We start from the raw sequence: 23,077 nt of genomic DNA, 5'->3' as shown, positions 1-23,077 counted from the left end.
TTAATTACATTTTTTAAACCAGCTGTTGGGTTTGTCCATATTTGACTCAAACATGGTTTGAAAACAACCCAGCATTTTTTACATTCTCACATTCAGTAAGGAACATTTTCCTGATCTCTTCTTCCTCTTTATCATTATACACTCTTCTATCTTACAGTGGAACCCTTTTACAATCACACTTTCCCCTATTGCACAATTAATGCAAAACCTTTCAGAAGCCCAGAGAATTGACCTCACACTCACCTCATAGATATGCACATGATGTTTAACTTTATTAACAAATGAGTTAAGCTGTCAATAGTAGGCTACTTGGCTCATCATCCATACACTGTTTGCCTAACTGCCTGTACACCAAAAGGGGGCAGTGAAAGACCAGATAATATTCATCTGCAGAAGTCCGTCTGAAGCTTTTATCTTTTTCAGCAAGACATACAATGTCATCTAAACACACTGGCATGGCTAAAACGTTCCCTAAAACAAGAACTCTTTTTCTTACAGTCATTAATGAAATATGGTCATTGGATTCATTAACCTGCATGACAGTGTATCATATCCCATAATATGCACATCTTTAGCTGAAGAATTTATTTAATTCTCCTTAGTGCAAAGTAATGTTAAAAAATTTCACTCACTCTGGGATGATTTGTGAATTTGAGCAACTAATTTAATTGCATTTCCTATGTTCTGCTTTTACACTTTTGCTCTAGGCTAGCTATCTAGTGCTCAGCTGAAATGTTGTATGGCTATACTGCTTGCAGTGTTTTCACCCTTGGATTGATAATTTCTGCTTTTATTCTCATTTGTTAGTCATACTGGATAAGAGCATACATGAATACATGTTGTAAAAGTTTCATTTACAAAATTAGACATTTTTATAAAAAAACAAAGATATATATATATATATATATATATATATATATATATATATATATATATATATATATAATAAGAGGTCTAACAGATTCAGGATTGAATTGATATGCCAAAAATAAATGTAAACTACTGATGACTGATTACTGTTACTGTCATGACTGAGCCAAAGGGGAAATAGAAAGTAATAAACCAGTATACTTGAGGAAGCAACAGAGGAAATGAAATGAGTGAGTTAAATGAGTGAAAGTTGACTACTTTTTGACTATTTCATTTTTGTTAGTTCAGCAGTGCCTCAGATTAACAGCTACCAGGGTTTTATAAGTATACAGAAGTAAAAAGTAGCCTACCATTGTCTTAAAACAAGCACTGACAAAAATCACGGTGAAGAGTCATGGGACCCTCTGTGAGAAAAATGATTACTTGCACATATAAATACATATAGCTCTTTCGTAAGAAAAGCTGATTCTGGCTGAAATTTTAACTCTCAAATGAGACCTTCCTTCCTCAAAATCACATGTTATTGAGTACAACATGACATTTTAGAAAACAGGGCCATATCCAAAGCCTTTCAATTTAGTCACAAGGTTAATACAATTTTTTTTTCCTCTCACAGAGCAGTAATTGGACAAGAGCAGTGATAAATGTTCTGATCCTGGATTTTGATCAGTCAATGCAATATTACAGTTTTTTTAAAATCCACATTTTGACAACACAATGTGTAAACAAATTTAGTAAACACATTGTGTTATATATATATATCTCAATAAGTCAGCTGCTTCTGTAAGTACTTTGGACATCTGTAGTTTGTTCTATCCTGTGCTGTTCAGTAAAGAATGAAACTGGTTGTTGATGTAAATTGATGTTGTATGAAGCCATTGTTTTGTTGTTGTTGTTGTAAATAGTACAAACTTGTTAGTGGTCCAAGCGTAATTGTGCATAATTACGGAGCCCCTAAAGGCAGCAGATAGGAGGAAAAATTATATTTCAATGTTTTTGTGTTCACTCACAAACAACTCAAAAGGTTTGGGAGCGAATGCAAAGTTTCTCAGGGGAATGCAAACGTTTTTGCTAGCATCGAAAAGCATCAAAATAATATATTTTATCCCCTCTCATCCTGTATTTTTTCTACTACCATGTCAATACAGTTAGTTTGTAAAGATGATTTTTAATGTTTGCTTGACAAATCCTTGTTTGAAAGATTTTAATAAGCTTGAAGTTTTTACTGTTACAGATAGAAAATCAGACCTACACAGACAGATCAACAGATCAGTGTGACGAGACGCCAGGCAATTTTATGTTCAGCTCCATTTGCAGAGCTTTTGTTAAACACGATAGTAAACAGAAATGACAGTGTGGAAGCACCATAACTCGTAGTAAATCAAGCAGGGTCTAACACAGCTAATCAGTCCCAAAGAGTAAATCGAAATCTGGTCAGAAAAGCAATCGATGACTGTAAAGATGACGGTATTTCCCCAAGGTTATTATGGGACCAAGGTCGGCAGGGCACAGGTAAGGGTTGAAGAAGGTCTGCTGGGGGTTGTTCAGAGGATTTTGAAGTTGCATAGCAATCACAGTTGCTTACTAAGTTCGTTGTGTCTGAGGTAAAAGAGCTCCACCAGAAATGGTTCTGGGGTTTTAGAAGCATGTGATTGTACACTCAGACAGTACCACAGTAGTGTCATAAGCCGTGTTTCCAATGCAGGATCTTTCCCCATGGAACTAGGGACTTTGGGGTGGTACTCGGTGTGTTTCGACCGCAGGGACCAAGGTCTAAATGAAGTTCCAGGTAAAAATTTTCCCCTCAAAAAGTCCCTGCTCGCAAGGTAGTACTTTCTCAAAGTTCACTTTCAGAGGTGGGACTTGGTCGCTGAACATGCTGATTGGATGAGTTCATGCAGTCTGTTGCAGTGCGTGCAGTAATAGTTGTTTCCTATTCCAATCAACACATGCTCTGGGGTGTCCCTGAGGGCTATTCATCTTCAGGGAGGGGACAATGTAGCAACCGACCTTTTGTTAAGGGGAGGCCCCAGAATGGCAACTGCACCCAGCAGAGGTGTGGGCAATCTGGGCTTGGTGGGGAATGACTTTGTGGATCTCTTTGCCTCACAGGAAACTGCACATTGTCCACAGTAGTATTCAATATTGGGCCCCAGGGGGTCCTTAGGGGTAGAAAACAAATGGCTGCAAATGGATGCTCTAGAAAACAAGTATCTTTCCCACTTCTGCCAGCGGTCTTAGCCAAAGTGAGGATCTTGAAGGCCGAAGTCCAAAGTCCTGGAAGGCTCCAGGAGTCATGGATTCTGGATTTGGTTGCGTTGCTGAGGGGGTTACCATGGTGTCTCCCAGTCAGGAAGAATATGCTGTCTCAGGCCTAGGGCAAACTCCAGAACACCAATCCAGGGAGGTACAATCTACGCAACTGGTCACTAGATGGTAGTCTTCTGGAGCTCTAGGAGAAGCAGTACTAATAACACTGCAGGCAGCCAAAGCCCCATCTACAAGGCGACTGTATGCTGTTTGGTGGGAAAGGTTCTCTCAGTGGTGTCAGTCCAGGGAAATGGACCCAGTTTTATGCGAGGTGGAGTCAGTCTTGTAATTTCTCCAGTTCTTGTTGGAAACTGGTCTAACACAGTCAACCTTGAGATGTAGCAGCTATATCGGATCACCATACGACTAGGGAGGCAATACAGTTGATGTCCAACTTCTTGTGAAACGCTTTCTGAAAGGGGCTCATAGATTATGCCCATCTTGAGCTCGGTTAATTCCCTCATAGGATTTGTGCATTGTCCTGAAGGCTCTGACAGAAACCCCCTTTGAGTTAGTAGACACATTGTAGTTAGAATGTCTTACATTGAATTTATGCCAAAAGTTCTACTTTGTTCCTTTGTCTCCAGACCTTTGGTCCTAGAACACTTTTATCCCCCTCTTCGTGATTCTGCAGAAGCAGCCAGATTGCATCTAATCTGCCCAGTCAGAGCAACAACTCAACAAGTAGGACAAACCAATCAGCTGTTTTTTTGTTTTGGGGACTTTGGTGCAAGGCCAGGCTGTGTCCAAGCAGCATCTGGCAAAATGGGTGGTCAGGCTGATAGAACTAGCCTACCACTGCACAGGGATGCCTCCACCCAAGGTAGTGGTGGCCCATTCTACTAGAGGAATGGCTGCCTTCTGAGGACTGTTTAATGGTGCCTCTCTGGAGGAAGAGTGTGCAGCAGCAGGTTAGTCATCTGCTTTGACATTAGCCAAATTCTATTGCCTGATTCTTGCTAAGACAGTTTAATGTACTGTTCGGTGTGGTGGCTTTGTTGAATTATATAGAGAACCAATAAAATGTTTCGTTTGCATGAATGGCTTTCCTTGTTTTATTGCCCCGCTAGGTTTTTCCCTCCTGACCTTATCTGGTACAAATTGACTCATACTGTGATGTGTTGACTGAGATGAAATAGAACAGATGGTTACACAGGTAACCCAGGTTCTGTGAATTAAGTCAACATGTCACAAGGCATGGTCACTTGTGGATTGCTTGGCACCAGTCAGCAAAAGAGAAAGGCCCAGCTGGTTGACACCTGTATTTATAGACTGTTATTGCAGGCCGGGCGTTGGTTCACCCTTAGCAAGGCTGACCCATACTGTGGCATATTGACTTTATTCACAGAACATGGGTTACCTGAGTAACAACTCCAATATTTTGGCTAATACTTTTAACTGAAACAGATAAAATAATTACAAGGCTAGCACATCATTTATACAGTCTGCATTGGGCACCAATCTGACTAGTGACATCATTAATTGGATCAATAAGAGTGATCTCATTTAATTAACTCATCTGTACAATTAACCTAGTTTAAGTTCAATTAAACCTATTCAGCTTTGTGAAAATGTTTTTCATAATTTTATTAAAGTGCAATATGTAATATTTTTTTGTTCAAAATTAACCAACTTTTAAAAATGAGTCAATGCATCATCAATTCTTCTTTCAAAACATGTTTTTGTCTCACCCTGATTCACTATGTTTATATTTTAGACCTGACGGGATGATTTAAAAAAATGGAATCGCTATCAGAACACGACAGAGCTTGTAATAAAACCAGAATCAACACTGAGATGGTTAGAACTGGTTGCCTGGTAAATCCAGCCTCACCACTGTACCAGCGGATGAGCCTGGTCGGCCATTGAATCAATTCAATTTCTAGGGCGGAGCAAATCCGAGCAAACAGGAAGCGGAGTAAGCCAGTCAGAGAAGGGTGGCAAAGCGACAAGAGAGTCAACAGCGAAAAGTAAATAATTAATGTGTTTTTGGTAATTTAAAACTGAATTCATGGCTGAATAGAACAAATTCTTGGGTCTCCCGTGCGCAATCTTTGTTGATATTGAAGGGACTTTCGGCACACTAGAGTGACGCTGTTTGCGTCACTGAAATAAACGAATCTGATTGCACGGTACGGTTTGGAGTTGACTCGAATCGCGACGGAGGGTAGGTAGACTGACCAGACGGATATATCTTGTAGAAGATATATCAGTCTGGCCTTGCCAGGCAAGAGAACTGAGGGACTGGAAATGTTCAAAAAGTGACATAGAGATGGGGTTCTTATCATTCAACAGGTGAGTAAGGTATTTTATTGAACAGATAAATTGCCATATGTAGTTCTCTAACAGTTAATTGTAAATCATTATCTATTGTGAAGGCTCGTTTCACAATGGCTGTTGCAGTGCTGGAATTTTCAGAAGAAAAATAATAAATAGTTGACTTCCAGGCCACAGGGCATAAACATTCAGTACTCACAAGCCAACAAACATGCATCTGCAACTTTTACAGAAACCTCAGCAATTACGCTTCCTCATTTGATCTCTATAAAAACATTTTTTTTTTTTTTTTAAATGAAATAAAATGCTTTCCTGTTGCACAAGTTTTAAGGTTCAATGAGTGTTGCATAAACCCTTGTGTTAATGGACTACTTGCATAACTTCTGCGTTCTACTTATTATGGCTCAGGCATTTCTGGTAACAGCATTCAGTGCACCTCCATACAGACAGTTACTCATAAGAACAGATTAATACTACGTTTTAGGACTGTCAGTTGATTAAAAGAATCAAATTCTCTGTGTTAACATGCATTATACTGAACCTACTGAAATGTTCCTATAAATATATTTTCTATTCCAAATGGGCATTCTGAATAATAAATACATTTCCCTACAAACCTGCAGCAGTGAGGTGCTGATCTTCTCATTTACAGTTTCTTTCACTCACTGATCAAATTTCATACCTGTTGAGTTTCAATTTATAAACGAATTTGACTGATAAACAGAATTTGCTTGTGTGTACTGCTTGTGCTCTTACTCCAGTCTTTTAAAATAGTTTAAATGAATGCAGTACTTGCATTGTAAAGAAATTTAACAATGTTAAACATATTTAATCTGTTTTAAACAGTGTAGTACTGACAGCGCTACTACTACTATAAATGATAATTAAGAATTTTGGCACAAACATGTAAAATGCATATAATGAAATGATTGTCAATGTAAAAAACTGAGTGACTAAAACATTTAAAACAAATAAATAAAGGTTTGTTCTGATATTATTCATCATAATATCTCTTGTCCTGTCCCTGAAAATACCTGAGTTTTTAAATCTTCCTGCAGACACTGATTTTAAGTGGCGTTTAGTCAACTAGTGCTGCATTTTATTTGGCGATATTTTTATATTTTACTTTTTTTATATGCCCTTTCCAATCTATTTAATGTTTAATCAATTTGAATGAATTATTTAAAAAAAAAAAAAATCGTTTGAATGAATGATCCAATGACTCATTCATAAAGACTTCACTTGTTTTATTACTGCATGAATCAGTTTTTGAACAAATCTCTTGAATGAATGATTCAATGAAAAATACATTTTTTAAAAGTCACTTGTCACACATAGTGGTGTAACGATGTAATTGCCAATTGTTATTTGAAGCTTCAAGTTACAGTACTTTCAAAAGGTGATTTGCTCTATTTTGATAGAAATCAGTAGACATCAGTGTTTATATCCCAACTATAAACTTTTATCCCAGTACTTCTGTGATAATTTGAAAATTTGTAATACAGAAATAACAATACTTTGGTTGATAAGACTGTTTGTGAAACTCTTTCATATCTATACATGACAACTGTTCTCTCTGGATCAGCAGCAGCACCGACATAGATCTGAATGTTTCGATGTGATTTTGTCAAAGGTTTAACAGACACAGGCGAATCATTGTCATTTAGGAATAAGATCACATGGGTGTATGAATTGAGATCACGATCTTTTAATGATTAATCATGCAGCTGTAATACATATTGAGTAGAATCGCTACCTCGGTCAAAATCGAGGGGTCGAGGGTCAAAATAAACTTCCCTCGTCCACTTGACGAAGTTGAACGGTGGGGATTCCCCCGAGGAGAAGTTCTTAGGGAAGTCCGTGAATGTATGTCTAAAAGTTTAAAAGTTAAACTAGGTGGCAACAGCACATTAAAAATAAGCATTACCGGAAACTAGCAAACCGTACTATTTGAAAATGGAAGTGCATTGAAGTCTATGGTGTGTTGCCCTGAATGCTCCCATTGTAAGTGCAATGTAGTAATTATTGTCTCTATAAGTAATACACGCTGGTGTTGATCAGTTCTCAGACTTGGCTTCAGTTTAAAAGAGCACTGACCATCTTGCTCCCAGTGGACCGTAGCTCTTTATAAATGCTAGGCTATCCCTTCCTCTCTCATTATTATTACTGTCATCGACTGCATCATTTATTTATTAGTGCGGCCTCTTACCCCTTCAGAGGACCTCACTCCCAAGCCCACCCTTCCTTTACCCAGGGTCCTACAGCTAATGAGGGGCCAGACAGACACAGAGAGAGAAAGAGATGAGGTCCCTGGAGAGGAGAACAGGAGCAGAGAAGCCCTCTGAATGATAATTGTAGATCAGTGTCTCTTAGATCCAAAATGCAAGACAGCACTAGTTAGATTGTGAGAGAGATGTGTGAAAGGCATAGGGTGTTTGAGTGTACAGAAACATAAACAAGACACATTTTAGAGCTACTTTAAGCCCTTTATTTTGCTGTGTGTATAAGTGTTATGAGTTTGGACAGGTTTAGGATATCATGGATGAGTTTGTTTATACATTCATATTGTACATAGGCCAAAAATATCTGCGCACACATACAAGTCCCATTTAAAAAATACATGAATGTCACAGCCTTGATGACACCATGCACACTTTTTAAGCATAACTTTTGACAGAAAGAAGTTTAGCTTCACATGACACAACTTTCAGACATTAGTTGAATATCTGGTGAACTACATCTATGTGAGGAGAACTGACTGTACATCCATTAAAAATCACCAAAACAAAGACTGATTAAAAGTCATGGAGCAAAACTGAGTTCTTGGTGTGAGAAGATTTCATCCTTTATTCAAGCACAACTAACTCCCACATCTTCACCGTGGTTACAGTTATGAGTTCCCATTCCTGCATGTGGACAGTCAAAAATGCTCCTCTCAGTTCCGGTACATCTCACCTCGTCCAGCCAGATATTTCCAGTTCCTGCAGCAGATACACAGCAGACGGTTCTGAGAGGGTTTGGAAACCATAACCTGTATGCCATGAACCATTAACTAAAACCCCGTAACCACAGACAGATACATCACCTGCGCCGGCCGTGAACACCTGGGTGGCCCTCTGGTAGCCCAACATCCTGCACACCACCAAAGCATCCACAGTGTCAAAGCTGTCATCGCACACCGTTCCCCAAGCATTATTATGCAACACCTCAACTCTTCCACGGCTGGCGCTTCCCACTAAACGGACCACTGCTTATGACAAATACACACATGTGAGACACGCTGTTGGACTGCATTCATCTGTTGGAGTGCTGCAGTATAGTATATGTACATTGTGCTTAGATAATTTTGTTGGCTACATGTTTAGGCATTATGTCATGCAAAAGTGACTGTTATTTAATAGAGCTATGTTTTCATCCACCTATTTTCATGTGAATTTTGGGTTATCGCATAAAAAAACACTGGATGGAAACGGCAAGATGGATATGCATAAAAAATTAGGCAGTGGATAAAGTTTTTATTCGATAAGAAGACGTGCACAAACTACGATGAAAACACATTTACAGAATAAATCCCTTGATGCGCAACAAAAAGCTCACGTGAATTTGCCTCAGCAGAGGATGTGGATTAACCAGTGGACCAATCACATCACAGCATCTCAAATGTTGTTTTGGTGGCTCTGAAATGCACGAGCCAAAGTCTGTCCTCAGAATGATTTCGTTTAATTGCCTACAGAAGCATCTCACATGATTGCGTTCCCAAACACCAGCGTCGTTTCTTGCATTTCGTCTGAGACTCACAGAGACCACAGATTCTTTCCCGATTGCAGCAACTTGTATTTTTATTACAGATATTTTACACCAATTTCTTAGGAAGTGATGATTTTGTTCTCTTGAACACATGGGATGGAAATACTGCTCGCAAATGTTTTATGCAATATTCCAGTTTTGCGCATAAGTTAAATTCACAACTTTGGATGGAAACATAGCTAGTGACACACGGAGATGAATCAGTATTTATGGAAATTACCTGACACAGCACCGCTCGCACCCTTGGGTCCCACATCACCCTTCTGACCCTTCAGACCTGTTTAAGAGCATTATACATGTGCATATAATCAATTCACTTGCAAAACAGGTGAGTAATCACAGAAATGCTGTGCACTCACAGATATCGTGGATACGCCAAAAATGTGCCCAAACATACCTTGATCTCCCTTTTGCCCTAGGAGAAAAGATAGAAAGTCAAGAAACAGACACAGATGGATGTTGCCTTCTTGTAGTTAATACACTTTTTACTAAACTCACCTGAATCTCCTTTACTTCCCTTCAATCCATTCAGACCCTGAGGTCCTCGGGCACCTACGTATAACATCGAACTTAGATGACGGCTACATGATATAAACCCAATGGTTATCATCCGTTCACTTGTTTGAGTTTAGTTACCTGTCAAGCCTTGATCTCCCTTTTGCCCCTGCAGTCCTGTGCGCCCTGAAAACAAATATTTACTCAAAATGATTGACAACAGCATATATCACTTTTATGTGCATGTGTTCTTAGCACTCCTACAATACCTGGAATGCCAACGCCAGTGTCTCCCTTTGGCCCAGGTGAGCCTTTTTCTCCAGGTGGTCCTTGCAAGCCACCTGGACCAGGAGGCCCTAAAAGACCAACCAACCACAGATTAGAGCACAAATGAATCAAGTATTATGAAACTTCATGGGTGCACCCTTCAAAGTCACGCCTAAAGCACTTGTGAGTTAGAATTATAATCTCTGTATTTGCTGAAGTTGCCAAGTTAGTATCAAATCTCTGAAATATCTTTGAAAGTCTAGACATATGTTCTGATTACTTGACTGAAACTGCTATGCAATGAGCTTTATCCAATATAGTGGTATCAGCTATTTCAGATACACCACAGTATACCAGATGTTATACCAATTGTCATAAGCTTGGCTACTGGTGCGTTCAAGAGAGGGAAGTTCGTGCTTACGATGTCAGGTGGTACAAGTCACTTTTGTCAGAGCTAGATGGCAGTGTACCTTCTCTTAATGAACTCCACAAAAATACAGTAAGGTTTTTAAACTGCAATTGTATTATTTATTTATTTTTTGCAAGCATTGTGATGATTTTGTTGGAAATAAATAAGCCTGATAATGTCACTGCTAAATAGTGTTGGGAAGGTTACTTTGGAAATGTAATAGTTTAAAGATTACAAGTTACCCTATTTAAAATGTAATAAGTAGTGTAACTTTTTCAGTTACTTTATTAGGGTAATATAACTAATAACATTTGATTACTTTTCGATTACTTTTCTAAATCTCTAATGATTGTTTTCATATGTTAATCATTTTTCAAACATTTAAACCGGGCAGGGTTAACTTTACAGTAGTACTCAACACTGATAACTGACTTTCAAAATCCTTCATCACTTCAATTAAGATTATAATAGTTTAATTTTAAAGCACACCCACTACGAAATCAGAGTTTAGCATCTCTTTTTAGTTTGAGATCGTTCTGAGGTTAAATACAGATTTCTGGATTAAATGATTTTTAAATTTCCAGCACTGGAGTGCTTTTTTTTAATCACTCGCCATGGTGGCAACTCTCAGACAGGTTGTAGCCTCACTGCAAAAAAAAAAAAAAAAAAAATGCTTTTCTTACTTAGATTTTTTGTCTTGTTTCTAGTCCAAATATCTAAATATTCTTAAATCAAGAAGCATTTTCTAGACATGTAAAAATTATTGTCTTGTTTTCAGAAATGAGTCAAAATTTAGTGAGTTTTTCCTTAAAACAAGCAAAATAATATTGTTTTCAGTTTGAAACAATATTATTTTTCTTATCCCGTGGGAAGATTATTTTGCTTCTACAATGCTTCTTGATTTAAGAATGTTTAGATATTTGCACTGTAAACCCTAATGCTCAAATACTTAATTGGTTTGAGTAGGACAAACTTAAATGTAACAATTTAATTCAGTTAAATGAACTGCTATGAGTATTTAGAACTTTCCTTTGAGTTCACAGAACTGACATATTTCAAGTAAACTGAACTGTTTCGGGATTATTAGGCTGCTGTCACTTTAAGACTGGTTGCACATGACGCGGATCTGACACAGTTCTTAAGTTCTTATTTGTGCATCTTATCACTATTGAATGGTTTAATAGCCATGAATGAATGATAGTTACACTATACTGTAACATATCCTAGCTTTTTACAGAACATTTTAAGATGTAACCCCCTTTGTTATATCGTTAATATTTTCATAAGTAACTTTAATTAAATTACAATTTTTTTCTCAGTAACTGTAACGAATAACAGTTATATTTATTTTGTAATTACATTACGTAACGTTACATGTAACTACTTACTCCCCAACGCTGCTGCAAAATACCTTTAAGTATTGTGGTATTCCGCCATGTTCCTCACTGACACACCGCTAACTCATAAACTCATATTTACAACTTTGCGGTGACATTCATGTAAATACAATCTTTGCACTCTTTACTTGAACACACCATATGTTCATAATCTTAACAAAGAGATTGACACATTGGTAAATGAGGCTGGCCCCTTCTAAATGGCATGAAGTCAATCTGGGTAATGATCTGGGCTATGGTGTTGTGTTCTTTCTTTACACAAGTTATCTTACCTCTTACACCCGGAGGTCCCTGCTCTCCTCGCTCACCACTGTTACCTGGGTCTCCTTTAGGCCCTGAGGAAAAGAGGTTTTAAGAACAAGTACAAGGCGTCAAACAGTGTTGAATGTAGAACAGTCAAGTGTGGCGCTGACTGAGATTTACTATTAGTGGTGTTTAATAAGGCAAGCATCACTATTACTGCTGTTCAGACTAAACAGATTAAACTGGATTTGTGGTGTGGTTTTACTTTTATGAGTGATTGAATGTACATTTATTTTTCTGGTGGACAATAAGAGAGGAAAAACATATCTTGTTATCAGAATGTCATAAAAATTTGGGTTGGTTCTTTTCACTTGGGCCAGTAAATAACTCCCTTGCAACCACCCAGAATACCTTACCAAATGCCCTAGAAACCACCCAAAACACCCTAGCAACTGCACTGCAATGTAAAAAAAAATATATTATTTTTTTTCCCTTCTTTTTATTTTTAGTAATAGTAGTAATTAGCAGCTCTAGATAAGCTATCAAATAATTCAGTTCACATTTATTCTTCAACAAGTACCTGGATTTCCACGGGGCCCTGGTGCTCCTGGCAAACCAGTGTTTCCATTTGCACCTGGACGACCATCATTCCCAGGTAAACCTTTTGTGCACAGATAAAATACCACAAAAGGTTTCATTAGAGCAGTAGTAAAATTCTTACAACATGGAAAAATGTTCATTTCCACAAAACACATATTCTCTGTTTTATTACGGTATTGATTATTAAGGTGGCTCTTAATCACAATAAACAGGCACCTTGTATTCCTCTCGCTCCTGGATCCCCCTTCAAGCCTGGAATACCTGGAGACAAAAATAAATACAGTCAGGGAGAGATGTGGATCTGCTATACTGTTCTAAAATGGAAAAGATGTGTGAAAGTGAGGAGGCAATTACCAGGTACACCCGGAATGCCCATCGGACCCCTTTGCCCTGCAACACCTGGATCTCCTCTCTGTCCTTTTTCACCTGGAGTTCCAGGCTCACCTACCTTACCTGAAAGAAATACAAATATTTTCAAGTAATGCTCATTGTTTTGCAGCAGTTTCATTGTATGAACCAAAGCAGTGAATGCTTTAGCATTACTAATGTGCAATCATTTCCCAAGCCAATGCAGCTCATTAAAACCAATGAAAAATGATCATAATACTCGTACATGCTTTTCAAAAGCCATTACACCTGTACACACTTGCATACAAATTCATAAAGATATACAAAAATACACTAACCTGGTGAGCCAGTGTTTCCTTTCTGTCCTGGCATTCCTGGGATTCCAGGAGAACCTGATACAGAACACAGCTGGATTATAAATACTGACTGCTCAAAGATATAAAAATACTATTCACACACATCTTTTGGAAAAAAGGATTGAAGACACCAGAGGTCAAAATACAGCTTTAGTTGAGTGTTTATGTCTGTTTTGACCAGCAGGGAGTGCTAAAACCACACAGATTGTGAAGGAACATGTGGAAAGTGATTGGCTCTATTCTGGTCACTGAGCTCTGTAGCTGGGTTCCAAAGAAGAGACCAGTCAAAACTAGCAGTTTTTGGGTGCCTCACAGATCAGGGGTTCCCAACCACATTCCTGGAGGGCCCACAACACTGTACATTTTGCATGTCTCCCTAATCAAACACACATGATTCAAGTCATCAACTTATTAGTAAAGACTCCAAGACCTGAAATGAGTGTGTCAGACAAAGGAGACATGCAAAATGTGCAGTGTTGGGGGGCCTCCGGGAACGCGGTTGGGAACCACTGTCACAGATGTTTGGTATCCTTCTGTATTCAAGCTAGTAATAGTTGTGCTGGTAAAACCTCACTCCTCTGTCTTCCCATGCCGGTTGACGATGGTTTGGATCCCGTTTGGAGTAGGACCAGTTTCACTGGTGCCGTGACCCGGAGGGTAGTGACGTTTAGGGGCTAAATGCCAGCTTGTAAGAGCTGTGCAGGTGAAACCTCAAGAGATGCACAAGCGTTTTTAAGCTTCCTAATTGATGATGTGAGCAGGACTCGTTACATTGGTGCCCTGGTGTTAAGAGGGGTGAGTGTAACGGAGGCCAGCTAGTAAGAGCTGTGCAGGTGAAACCTCAAGAGATGCACAGTGTTTTTAAGTGTCTAATTGATGGTGGTTTGAATCCTGTTAGGAGCTGTGTGAGTAGGACCTGTAACATTGGTGCCGTGACCCTGAGGGGAGTGACGTTCAGGGGGATGAGTGTAACGTAGGCCATCTGTTAAGAGCTGTGCAGGTAAAACCTCACTCCTCTGTCTTCCCATGCCGGTTGACGATGGTTTGAATCCCGTTTAGAGCGGTGCGAGTAGGACCAGTTTCACTGGTGCCGTGACCCGGAGGGTAGTGACGTTTAGGGGGCTGAGTGTAACGGATGCCAACTTGTAAGAGCTGTGCAGGTGAAACCTCAAGAGATGCATAGTGTTTTCAAGTGTCCTAAAAGTGTTTGAATCCTGTTCGGAGCGGTGTGAGTTGGACCCGTTACATTGGTGCCGTGACGTAAAGGGGGTGAGTATAATGGAGCTAGCTAGTAAGAACTGTGCAGGTGAAACCTCAAAGGGCAGTGGCTTTAAGCACCCTAGTTGACGATGGTTCAAATCCCATTTGGAGTAGTGCGAGTAGGAACAGTTTTATTAGAATAGTCTGCTAACATCCCTCAGAATATCTTAACTATATTAAACAGACAGATTTTTAATAAATTGTTCAAATAACTTTTACTAAGTTGTTTTACTAAATTTGTAACTTTTTTTGAATTGTTCAATCTGATGCCTCATGCTGAGAAGTGTAGTCAAGCGCTGGACAAATAAGTCTTGAATATCACACTTATTAGCGATTGCCTAAATACTGCAATGTACTAATATTTCTATTGTTAAATTAGAGAGAGAGGGTGACTGAGTGACAATATTTTCAAGACATGGATCATCATAAAGCAGAAGTGACGGAAAGTAAACTGTTACCTTGTAATCCAGGGATTCCAGGTCTTCCAGGTGGACCAGATGGACCAGGCGGACAAACCATTTCTATAAAATATAAAGAAAAATAGTGACCTCAGTTCTGTGGGACACACCTATGGTGACTCCTGACTAACTGCTTTAAAGGGGTCATGAAATGGAAAATTGAAATGTTCTTGATATTTCCACATATAACAGATTACTCTACAACAACAACAACAACAACAACAATAATAATAATAATATGAGTTTTTGTTTTCCACCCTTCTGAAACGCCAAGATTTGAAATCGTCCCATTCGTGACATCACTATTTTCCTTCACACACACATTAACATGCAAATAAAGCAGGTGTGCTCTTAATAAGATGTCAATGAGATGTCAAGAAATATAAGACCGTGGCTCTGTCCTTGAATATAGACAAACTACAGCTCCAAAAAATGTGCATGCCCTTCCAAAAGATCAGACTATTAGAAATGCTTGACTGAAGTTTCTGAGTAATTGAACAAGACAATTTTTTTTTTCATTTGTTCAACATGCTGCTGTTTTTTCTAATTGTCAATTAATTATAGCACTGATTATAGCAGAAAGTTATAAAAAATTATTTTAGGACTATATACAGTGATTTTAACAAGCATGAGCATGAACTAGGTTAACCACCAGAAACATAATATAAAGATGTAGGTCACACTTTATATTAGGTGTCTTTAACTACATTGTACTTACATAAAGGAAGCAAACAAAAACAAACAAAAAAACAACAAAACGTGTGCTGCTATTGGGGTGGATATGGGTAAGGTTAGGACAGGTTTGGTACTATGGGTAGGTATAAGGGTGGCTTAAAGGGATAGTTCACCCAAAAAAGAAAATTACCCCATGATTTACTCACCCTCAAGCCATCCTAGGTGCATATGACTATCTTCTTTCAGACGAACATGATCATGAGTTATATTAATCAATGTCCTGGCTCTCCCAAGCTTTATATTGGCAGTCAATAGAGGATGAGATTGAGGAGCCCAAAAAAGTGCATCCATCCATCATAAAAAGATAACTACTCGGCTCCAGGGTGTTAATAAAGGCCTTCTGAAGTGAAGTGATGTGTTTGTGTAAGACAAATATCTAATTTAAAACTTTAAAAACTTAAATAAATGGCTTCCGGCAGATGGCCTTGCGTCATGTATAGGAGTATCTCTCACGGTTCAAACAAATAGGGCTGTGCAACAAACTCAAGCTCCTCTTCCGTTATATTGAAATCCTCCGACATTTCTCTTTAAAAATTCTTGTTTTAGACTTCTAATTCATGACCGGTGTTTTGTTTTCTCTATCCTCTGTGCTTTCGCATTCGTCATTGCGTCAGGTCAGAGTTCACTCTTTCGCTGTAAATCGATGAGTATGGCCGTCTAAGCTATTTATTTTAGTTTTTAAAGTTTTAAATAAGGATATTTTTTCTCGCACAAATGCATCGCCTTTATTAACCCCCTGAAGCCATGTGGTTATCTTTTATGATGGATGGTTGCACTTTTTTGGGCTTCAAAATCTCATCCTCTATTTACTGCCATTATAAAGCGGCCAGGATATTATTTTATATAACTCCGACTGTGTTCGTCTGAAGAAGATAGTAATATTAAAGACACTAAATATAAAGATCTGAAAATGCATTTCATGACCCCTTTAACGATTGAAATCATGGCAGATTCTGAAAATAGTTCCTGGCCAACCAGTAGGATTTCTCTTGTGTGTGTATGTGTACCTCTTTGTGCACTAACGTTGAGCTGGTTTAGTTGAGTCCTTAGTTTTTCTAGAGCCCCATCGTTTCCACACAGGTCGGACAGACACTCCTGTTAAACACACACACACAATATATGTGAGAATGTGTTTATATGGCATAAATGAATGAAGGTGTGTGTGTGTGTGTGTGTGTGTGTGTGTGTGTGTGTGTGTGCTTTTGTTTATATTACATTGTGGGGACCAAATGTCCCCATGATGTAATATAAACCTGAGTTCACCTACATCGTGGGGACCAGCCAGCGGTCCCCACAATGTAAATGGGTTTATAAATCATATAGAATGAGTTTTTGTGAAAAAGTAAAAGTTTGCACAGTTTCCTGTGAGGGTTAGGTTTAGGGGTAGGGGCAGGGTAGGGGGATAGAATGTACAGTTTGTTCAGTGTAAAATGCATTGAAGTCTATGGAAAGTCCCCACAATTCACAAAAACAAACATGTGTGTGTGTGTGTGTGTGTGTGTGTGTGTGTGTGTGTGTGTGTGTGTGTGTGTGTGTGTGTGTGTGTGCGTGTGTGTGTGTGTGTACCTCATCTGTGCTGGAGCTGCCCAGCTTATGTCCTTCAGCAGACTTGAGTTCATCTGTTCTGGCTTCAGCTGATGTACAGTGAGTGTGAACCCAAGCCTCCAGAGTGAAGACTGCATACAATACACATCATACAAATTGTCTAATAGATGTATAAAGCACAGCTCACACAGAACTTACTTTCAAACCGAGCAGCTTTCTATAAGTCAGTGCGGTGAATTCAAGTGACTAACTGAAAAACAAGTGAAATCTGCATGGGGAAATTTTGATTTCACTTTATTTTAAGGTGTCTTTGTTGCACAGTAATTATACTTTTAAGTACTTAGAAATATAAGTAACTACATGTACTTAGTAAAGGGTTAGGATTAGGATTATTTGCATGTAATTATGCATAATTTATAGTTATTTCTGGAGTAACTACATGTAACATATGTAACAATGACACTGTAAAATAAAGCGTTACCTAAATTTTTTGCACCCGATCACACCTATTCCTCCTCAGTTTTGCCCATGATATTTCACCAAGCAATGGTAAATGTGACTGCACTTTAAGACTAAAACTAAAAATCAGTTCTGCTCAAGTTCCTATCAGACTAACCACAGCTAGAGAAAGTCACAGTGCTTCTACTTTTTGTTCAGTTTATTTATAATTATTTTAAAACCTAAAACTTGCTTGAAAAAGTGTATAATTCTTCTTCCAAATCAATGCTACTTGTTTTGATATTTTGTAGCTAATGCAAGGAAATGTATACATTTTAAAATGTGACTTTATTTCAGTTCCATCTCACCTTTATATGTCAGAAAAGAATTCAGAGCAATCAGCAGCAGGAGAAACACTACGAGAACAGGAATACAGTGACATTTCTTTGCTGGTTTCTTTGTCGTTAGCTCTGTAACAAACAATGCAGAACTCTGGATTAAACTACAGAAAACTGAATAAAGTCCATTATAAGTGATATGATGGACATGAAAGTAGTGCCACTTTAAGTTACAGCATGTCCATGGACAACAGAAAAATTACAGAAACAACATTTTTGAAGCATATTTCAATGTGAACAGTGTCAGTCTGTCCTAGACTCACCACTCTGCTGGAATTCGTAGCGCTCGGCCTCAAAGAGCTTCATGTTGTTGTCATATAGAGGGTTTGCGTGGCTGACAAGAGAGGCCTTCCCTTCAATCCTGTCCACTTCTGTCTCCATCATTCCCTCCACTACACTTTGACCTGTACACAGCCTGGGTGACAGTTTAAAAAACAAAATCAAAGGGGGAAAAAAAATGCTGGCTCATCGAAACATCAGTCATCTGACAAAAGCGATGCAGCGGAAATTGTTTCAGTGAGTTGCATAAACTGCTTTTCATGATAGGTTTCATTTCTAAGAATAACTAAACAGGAAAGTACACAGCTTATGGTTAACCAAAAGTACTTTTGGACAGACAAACAATTATATTGATTATATACAAACAGTAGAAGTCTATGTTCTGTCCTCATTATAGAAAGCTAATTAACCATACGTGTGTGTGTGTGTGTGTGGTCCTGGTATCCCCTACATTTCCCCACAAGATTACACTCTAGAAAACACATGTCTGGGTAAATATAGGACAGAACACATGTTGGGTTAATTTTACCCAGCAAATTGGGTTGTTTATTTAACCCAGCATAATGGGCTGATTAATTTTTACTATAATACCAGCTTTTTTACTTCATACATGAATTAAAGTTTACAGATTAACATAAATCCTCTAAACTTTTTTAAATACTCCACGCAACCACTGGTTTGCATGATAATTCCTTTATTTCCAATCATGTTTTACAGTACAGCATATTTATATTGTTTTTTAATGCATATTAAATACAGCTTGTTTAACAAATATTCAAAGACAAAATTAAACATTTAGAAGTATTTCAAAGTGTAATCGAGCAGTCTCTGTTGTCCTGATTCCCACTGTAAAGAGATGGCTCGCGTTCGGCGGGAGAACTGATTACTTCAGACTGCAGCCTGCGTTTCACTTGAAGCTGAAAAATGCTGTGACTGACTCCATAACCTGTCCATAAATAATCAGTGTACAATTCTGAGAACACATTTTAACATCCTAAGTGTTTATATTCTGTATCTTTTTGAATAAAATCATAAAATTTTATGCAAGGCATCAGGCGATTCCCTCACATGAAAAGACTGCAACACTTGTTTAGGTGACTCACATCGCGCCCCTGTTTGCTTTGCATAAAATTAAACGATATACAGAACAATAACGAATTTTTAGATAAAATAAGATGTACACAAACTTGCATTTTACCGGAGACTTGCACAATTTTGAAGGAGCTGCTCTCTTCTGAGGAGGTCACAAATCTGGGTAAAACAAAAACTACTCAAACTCTGAAAAATAATCCAAAAAGGCTAAATCCAGGACTTGGGTAGAAAAAATGACCCATGATTTTGTAATACACATGACTTTGTGTAGTAATACCAGAAACTTTTGACCCTGTGTGGACATTTTTGTTCCCCATGAGGAAAACAGCTTATAAATCATACTAAGTGATGTTTTCTGAAAATGTAAAAATGCCGAATGTTTTCTGTGATGGGTAGGGGTAGGTTTAATGTAAGGGGGAAAATGCTGGGTTGTTTCAACCCAAATATGGGTCAAATATGGTCAAACCCAGTCGTTGGGTTAAAAATTTAATCTCAAAATTTAACCCATCGGTTGGGTTTGTCCAGAATTGACCCATATTTGGGTTGAAACAACCTAGCATATTTTAGAGTGTAGTTTGTACAGAATAAAAAGCATTGTGTCTATGGAAAGTCCTCATAAAACATGGAAACCCAACATGTGTGTGTGCGCACATAGTTGTGTATTCAAAGTTTGAGTATCCCTCCATTAAGGATGACAAACGGTCACTTCTCTCGCTCTGTGTGAGTGTGTGTTCCTGTCGGTGGGTAAACTGGTTGGTGATCAGGCCATCTGTTTAGACGGAAAGCTTTGAACAGAACCGCAGTGGCGCCCCTGACCTCAGATCAGCTCTAAACAGCCCTCTCTGCTCACACTTAACCTGCGCTGACAGAATGACCTTGTTTACTGTACTCAGTGTTTTGTTTATTTGTTTGTTTGATGACCACACCACTCAGTTGCTGATGTATGTGTTTTAGGGTGATTGATGACCTTGGGTGACCCTGTCAGTGTGTATCAGACAGCAGAGTGTGTGTGAATATAACCCTCTGTGGTTTCCTCTCGACAAAGAGGCGCTTATATACAGTCAATATGTTTAGATTTTATTTTCACGTTGTGTCTGTGCATTTGCACGTGGGTTGAGGTTTTAAATGTAAACTATTTACCTCATTCCTTTTCAGCCAATCCACCACCTTCCTTACTTTTCACTGAATAAGCTCAGGAAATTTGAGCATTAAATTCCCTCCATTATAGACAGCAAAGATACATGCAAATGTTCTTACTAATATTATTAATACATTATTCATTTTTATGTTTAGACTTGGTCTTGCAAAAACACGATGGGTAAAATAAAATAACCCAGTTTCACAGTGATGCCATAGAAGAACCATTTTTGGGTAAAGAACCTTTCAGTGAACAGTTCTTAAAAGAATCTAAAAAATTTTAAAAATCTAAAGAACCTTTTCCCACTATAATGAACCTTTTATGGAGTTAAGGATTCCATGGATGTTAAAAGTTCTTCATGGAAATGGAACCATCGATGCCAATAAAGTGTGAAAAATCTTTGTCATCATATATATATATATATATATATATATATATATATATATATATATATATATATATATCTGCAATTATAGTGACACGTGCATGTTGAACATTTGGTTTCCAGGTACTTAAAATCCATAACCACAATTATGAGGCCTGATGTTATTTTTCTGCTGTGTAATGTCTTATTTTAGACATTTATTTGTAATTTACTATTATAAAAAGCAGTATACTCACTAACATAAAAATTAAACATCATGCAATAACTATGCAGGCGTTATTTCGAAGCATTAGGCGTATTTGTTCATTATTTGCTTAGGATTTGTCTGCATTTATTAGGTAAATAAGCATCACACACCTGGAGAAAATGCTGATTGACTAGAAGATTAAAAGCGTAGTCATGTTTAGATACACATTGTGATTTACAACAGAGCCCTTCGACAGTGTCCTTCACTCACAGTCTCACCATTTACAAGAGACTAAATCAAAGTATCCCCTCGTGTGGATGGTACAGTTAGATCTTCACATTTAGTTGACACTGTGATTAATAAAGGAACAATGACTTAAGCACAAATAAACATACTGCTGATATAACAAAATCATGCAGGAAGTTGAGTTTGATGCGTATCTTAGATGGTGAAATCGTTGAATTTCTCTTCCTCATTGAGGATGTAGAGGAGGTAACTTGAGAATGTGAGGTGATTTTTAGTGATGACCCCTATAGGATCACCTATCTGTACTTCTGCTTCCTCTGTGGAAACAACAGTACACAGTACAGTGTGGTGAAATATACATGTATGTTTCTGCAGTTGCTAGCATATTTAGGGGTTATAGCAAGTCTTATATGAGGATTCCATTTGAAATGGTAAAACTTGAATAAACTTTCCCCTTTAGAGGTTAAGGGTGAAAAGTAATATTAAAGCAAGTGTGCCTACTCAAAAAAGCTAACCTAATATGCTAACCTGAAAAAACAAGTTACCTGTGCAGTGTCCACTTTTCCCTACACACCTTCTTAACTAGTACTGTGGTCTTTGTAATGTTCACATATGTGATACACTTTACACTTGTGCACAACTGTCTAGTAATGGGATTTAAGCTTACAGCAAAACAATATTTTTTTTTTGGCATAATGTTGATTAAAGTAACAATTACATCTCTATAAAATCTGGGTTACAATGAGACACTTAAAGTGCAAGTGAATGGGGCCGATTATTAAACATTAAAATCTCAGTTTTTGTAAAAGAAAAGTTGGGACAAGTAAAAATAATTTTAGGAGTTATACTACGGAGCTGTTGAATGCTCAAATCTGATTGGTTGATCAATGTTCTAAGGTGTGCAATTATTTTCAGGGAAACGCATGGCTAAAGTAGTTCCAGCAGGTCTTGACCGCATTACAGTTCCGTATCACTTCGGCAAATGATTCCAGTTATTTCAATAGAGTACCTCAGGGATAACGTGTTTTTTAGAGGCACACGGGTTCCCTTGATCGAAAGGCTATGCATTTTTCCCATAGACTTTTGGAAAATCACAGAAAATAAGCTCTGTGTTTAACAAAGGGTTATGACACTTACACGTTTTGTCTATTAAGATCATCTTTACAAGTTAACACAACATTATACATTTTGAAGCCTAAATAAAGTCATCAGATATAAAAGGCTAACAGTAGGCTATAAACAGACTACAGCACACCATGGTCGCGGATCAACGTCACCACCAAGCGTACTCAAACTTTGTTTAAAAACATGCTTGCTGATTATGATCTGTGCTGTTATGAATACTTACCCACTTTTTCATGAGAAATGCTGTCCAAATGTCCTGTTTGTCATGATGACGTCTAAAGTCCCGGCCAAAGGAAGTAGTCGCTTTTAGCAATTTGTTAGCATCGGCCATTTTTAAGACACAATGAAGGTTTAAAGCATGTTATAACTGGTGTGTTTTATGTCATAGATCAAAACGTGAAAATATTTAGAG

The 23,077-nt window shown here is 38.0% G+C and overlaps 1 protein-coding gene across 1 annotated transcript; it reads right to left on the bottom strand.

The window, feature by feature from the left end:
• Positions 1-7,927: 7,927 nt before the first annotated feature.
• On the bottom strand, positions 7,928-19,700 carry marco (macrophage receptor with collagenous structure). Its single transcript, XM_067409201.1, has 18 exons — positions 19,684-19,700; positions 18,477-18,628; positions 18,184-18,285; positions 17,399-17,508; positions 16,840-16,927; positions 15,098-15,160; positions 13,362-13,415; positions 13,030-13,128; positions 12,892-12,936; positions 12,656-12,736; positions 12,105-12,167; positions 10,029-10,115; positions 9,901-9,945; positions 9,763-9,816; positions 9,662-9,679; positions 9,485-9,541; positions 8,543-8,704; positions 7,928-8,438 (listed from the first exon to the last, which is right to left on the bottom strand). Coding segments are annotated over exons 1-18 (1,413 nt in total). The 5' UTR covers positions 19,686-19,700; the 3' UTR covers positions 7,928-8,307.
• Positions 19,701-23,077: the final 3,377 nt, after the last annotated feature.

Source organism: Chanodichthys erythropterus, chromosome 14 (assembly GCF_024489055.1).
Source record: "Chanodichthys erythropterus isolate Z2021 chromosome 14, ASM2448905v1, whole genome shotgun sequence".
Classification (NCBI taxonomy): domain Eukaryota; kingdom Metazoa; phylum Chordata; class Actinopteri; order Cypriniformes; family Xenocyprididae; genus Chanodichthys; species Chanodichthys erythropterus.
The sequence above is the reverse complement of the archived record's forward strand: the minus strand, read 5'-3'. Positions and strand labels throughout refer to the sequence as shown.

Coding starts and splice junctions, on each gene's coding strand:
- marco (XM_067409201.1), bottom strand. Junction 13,129..13,361: donor AGGAAACACTGGCTCACCAG/GTTAGTGTATTT, acceptor TATTTCTTTCAG/GTAAGGTAGGTGAGCCTGGA. Junction 8,705..9,484: donor TGCGAGCGGTGCTGTGTCAG/GTAATTTCCATA, acceptor TGTCATAAGCAG/TGGTCCGTTTAGTGGGAAGC.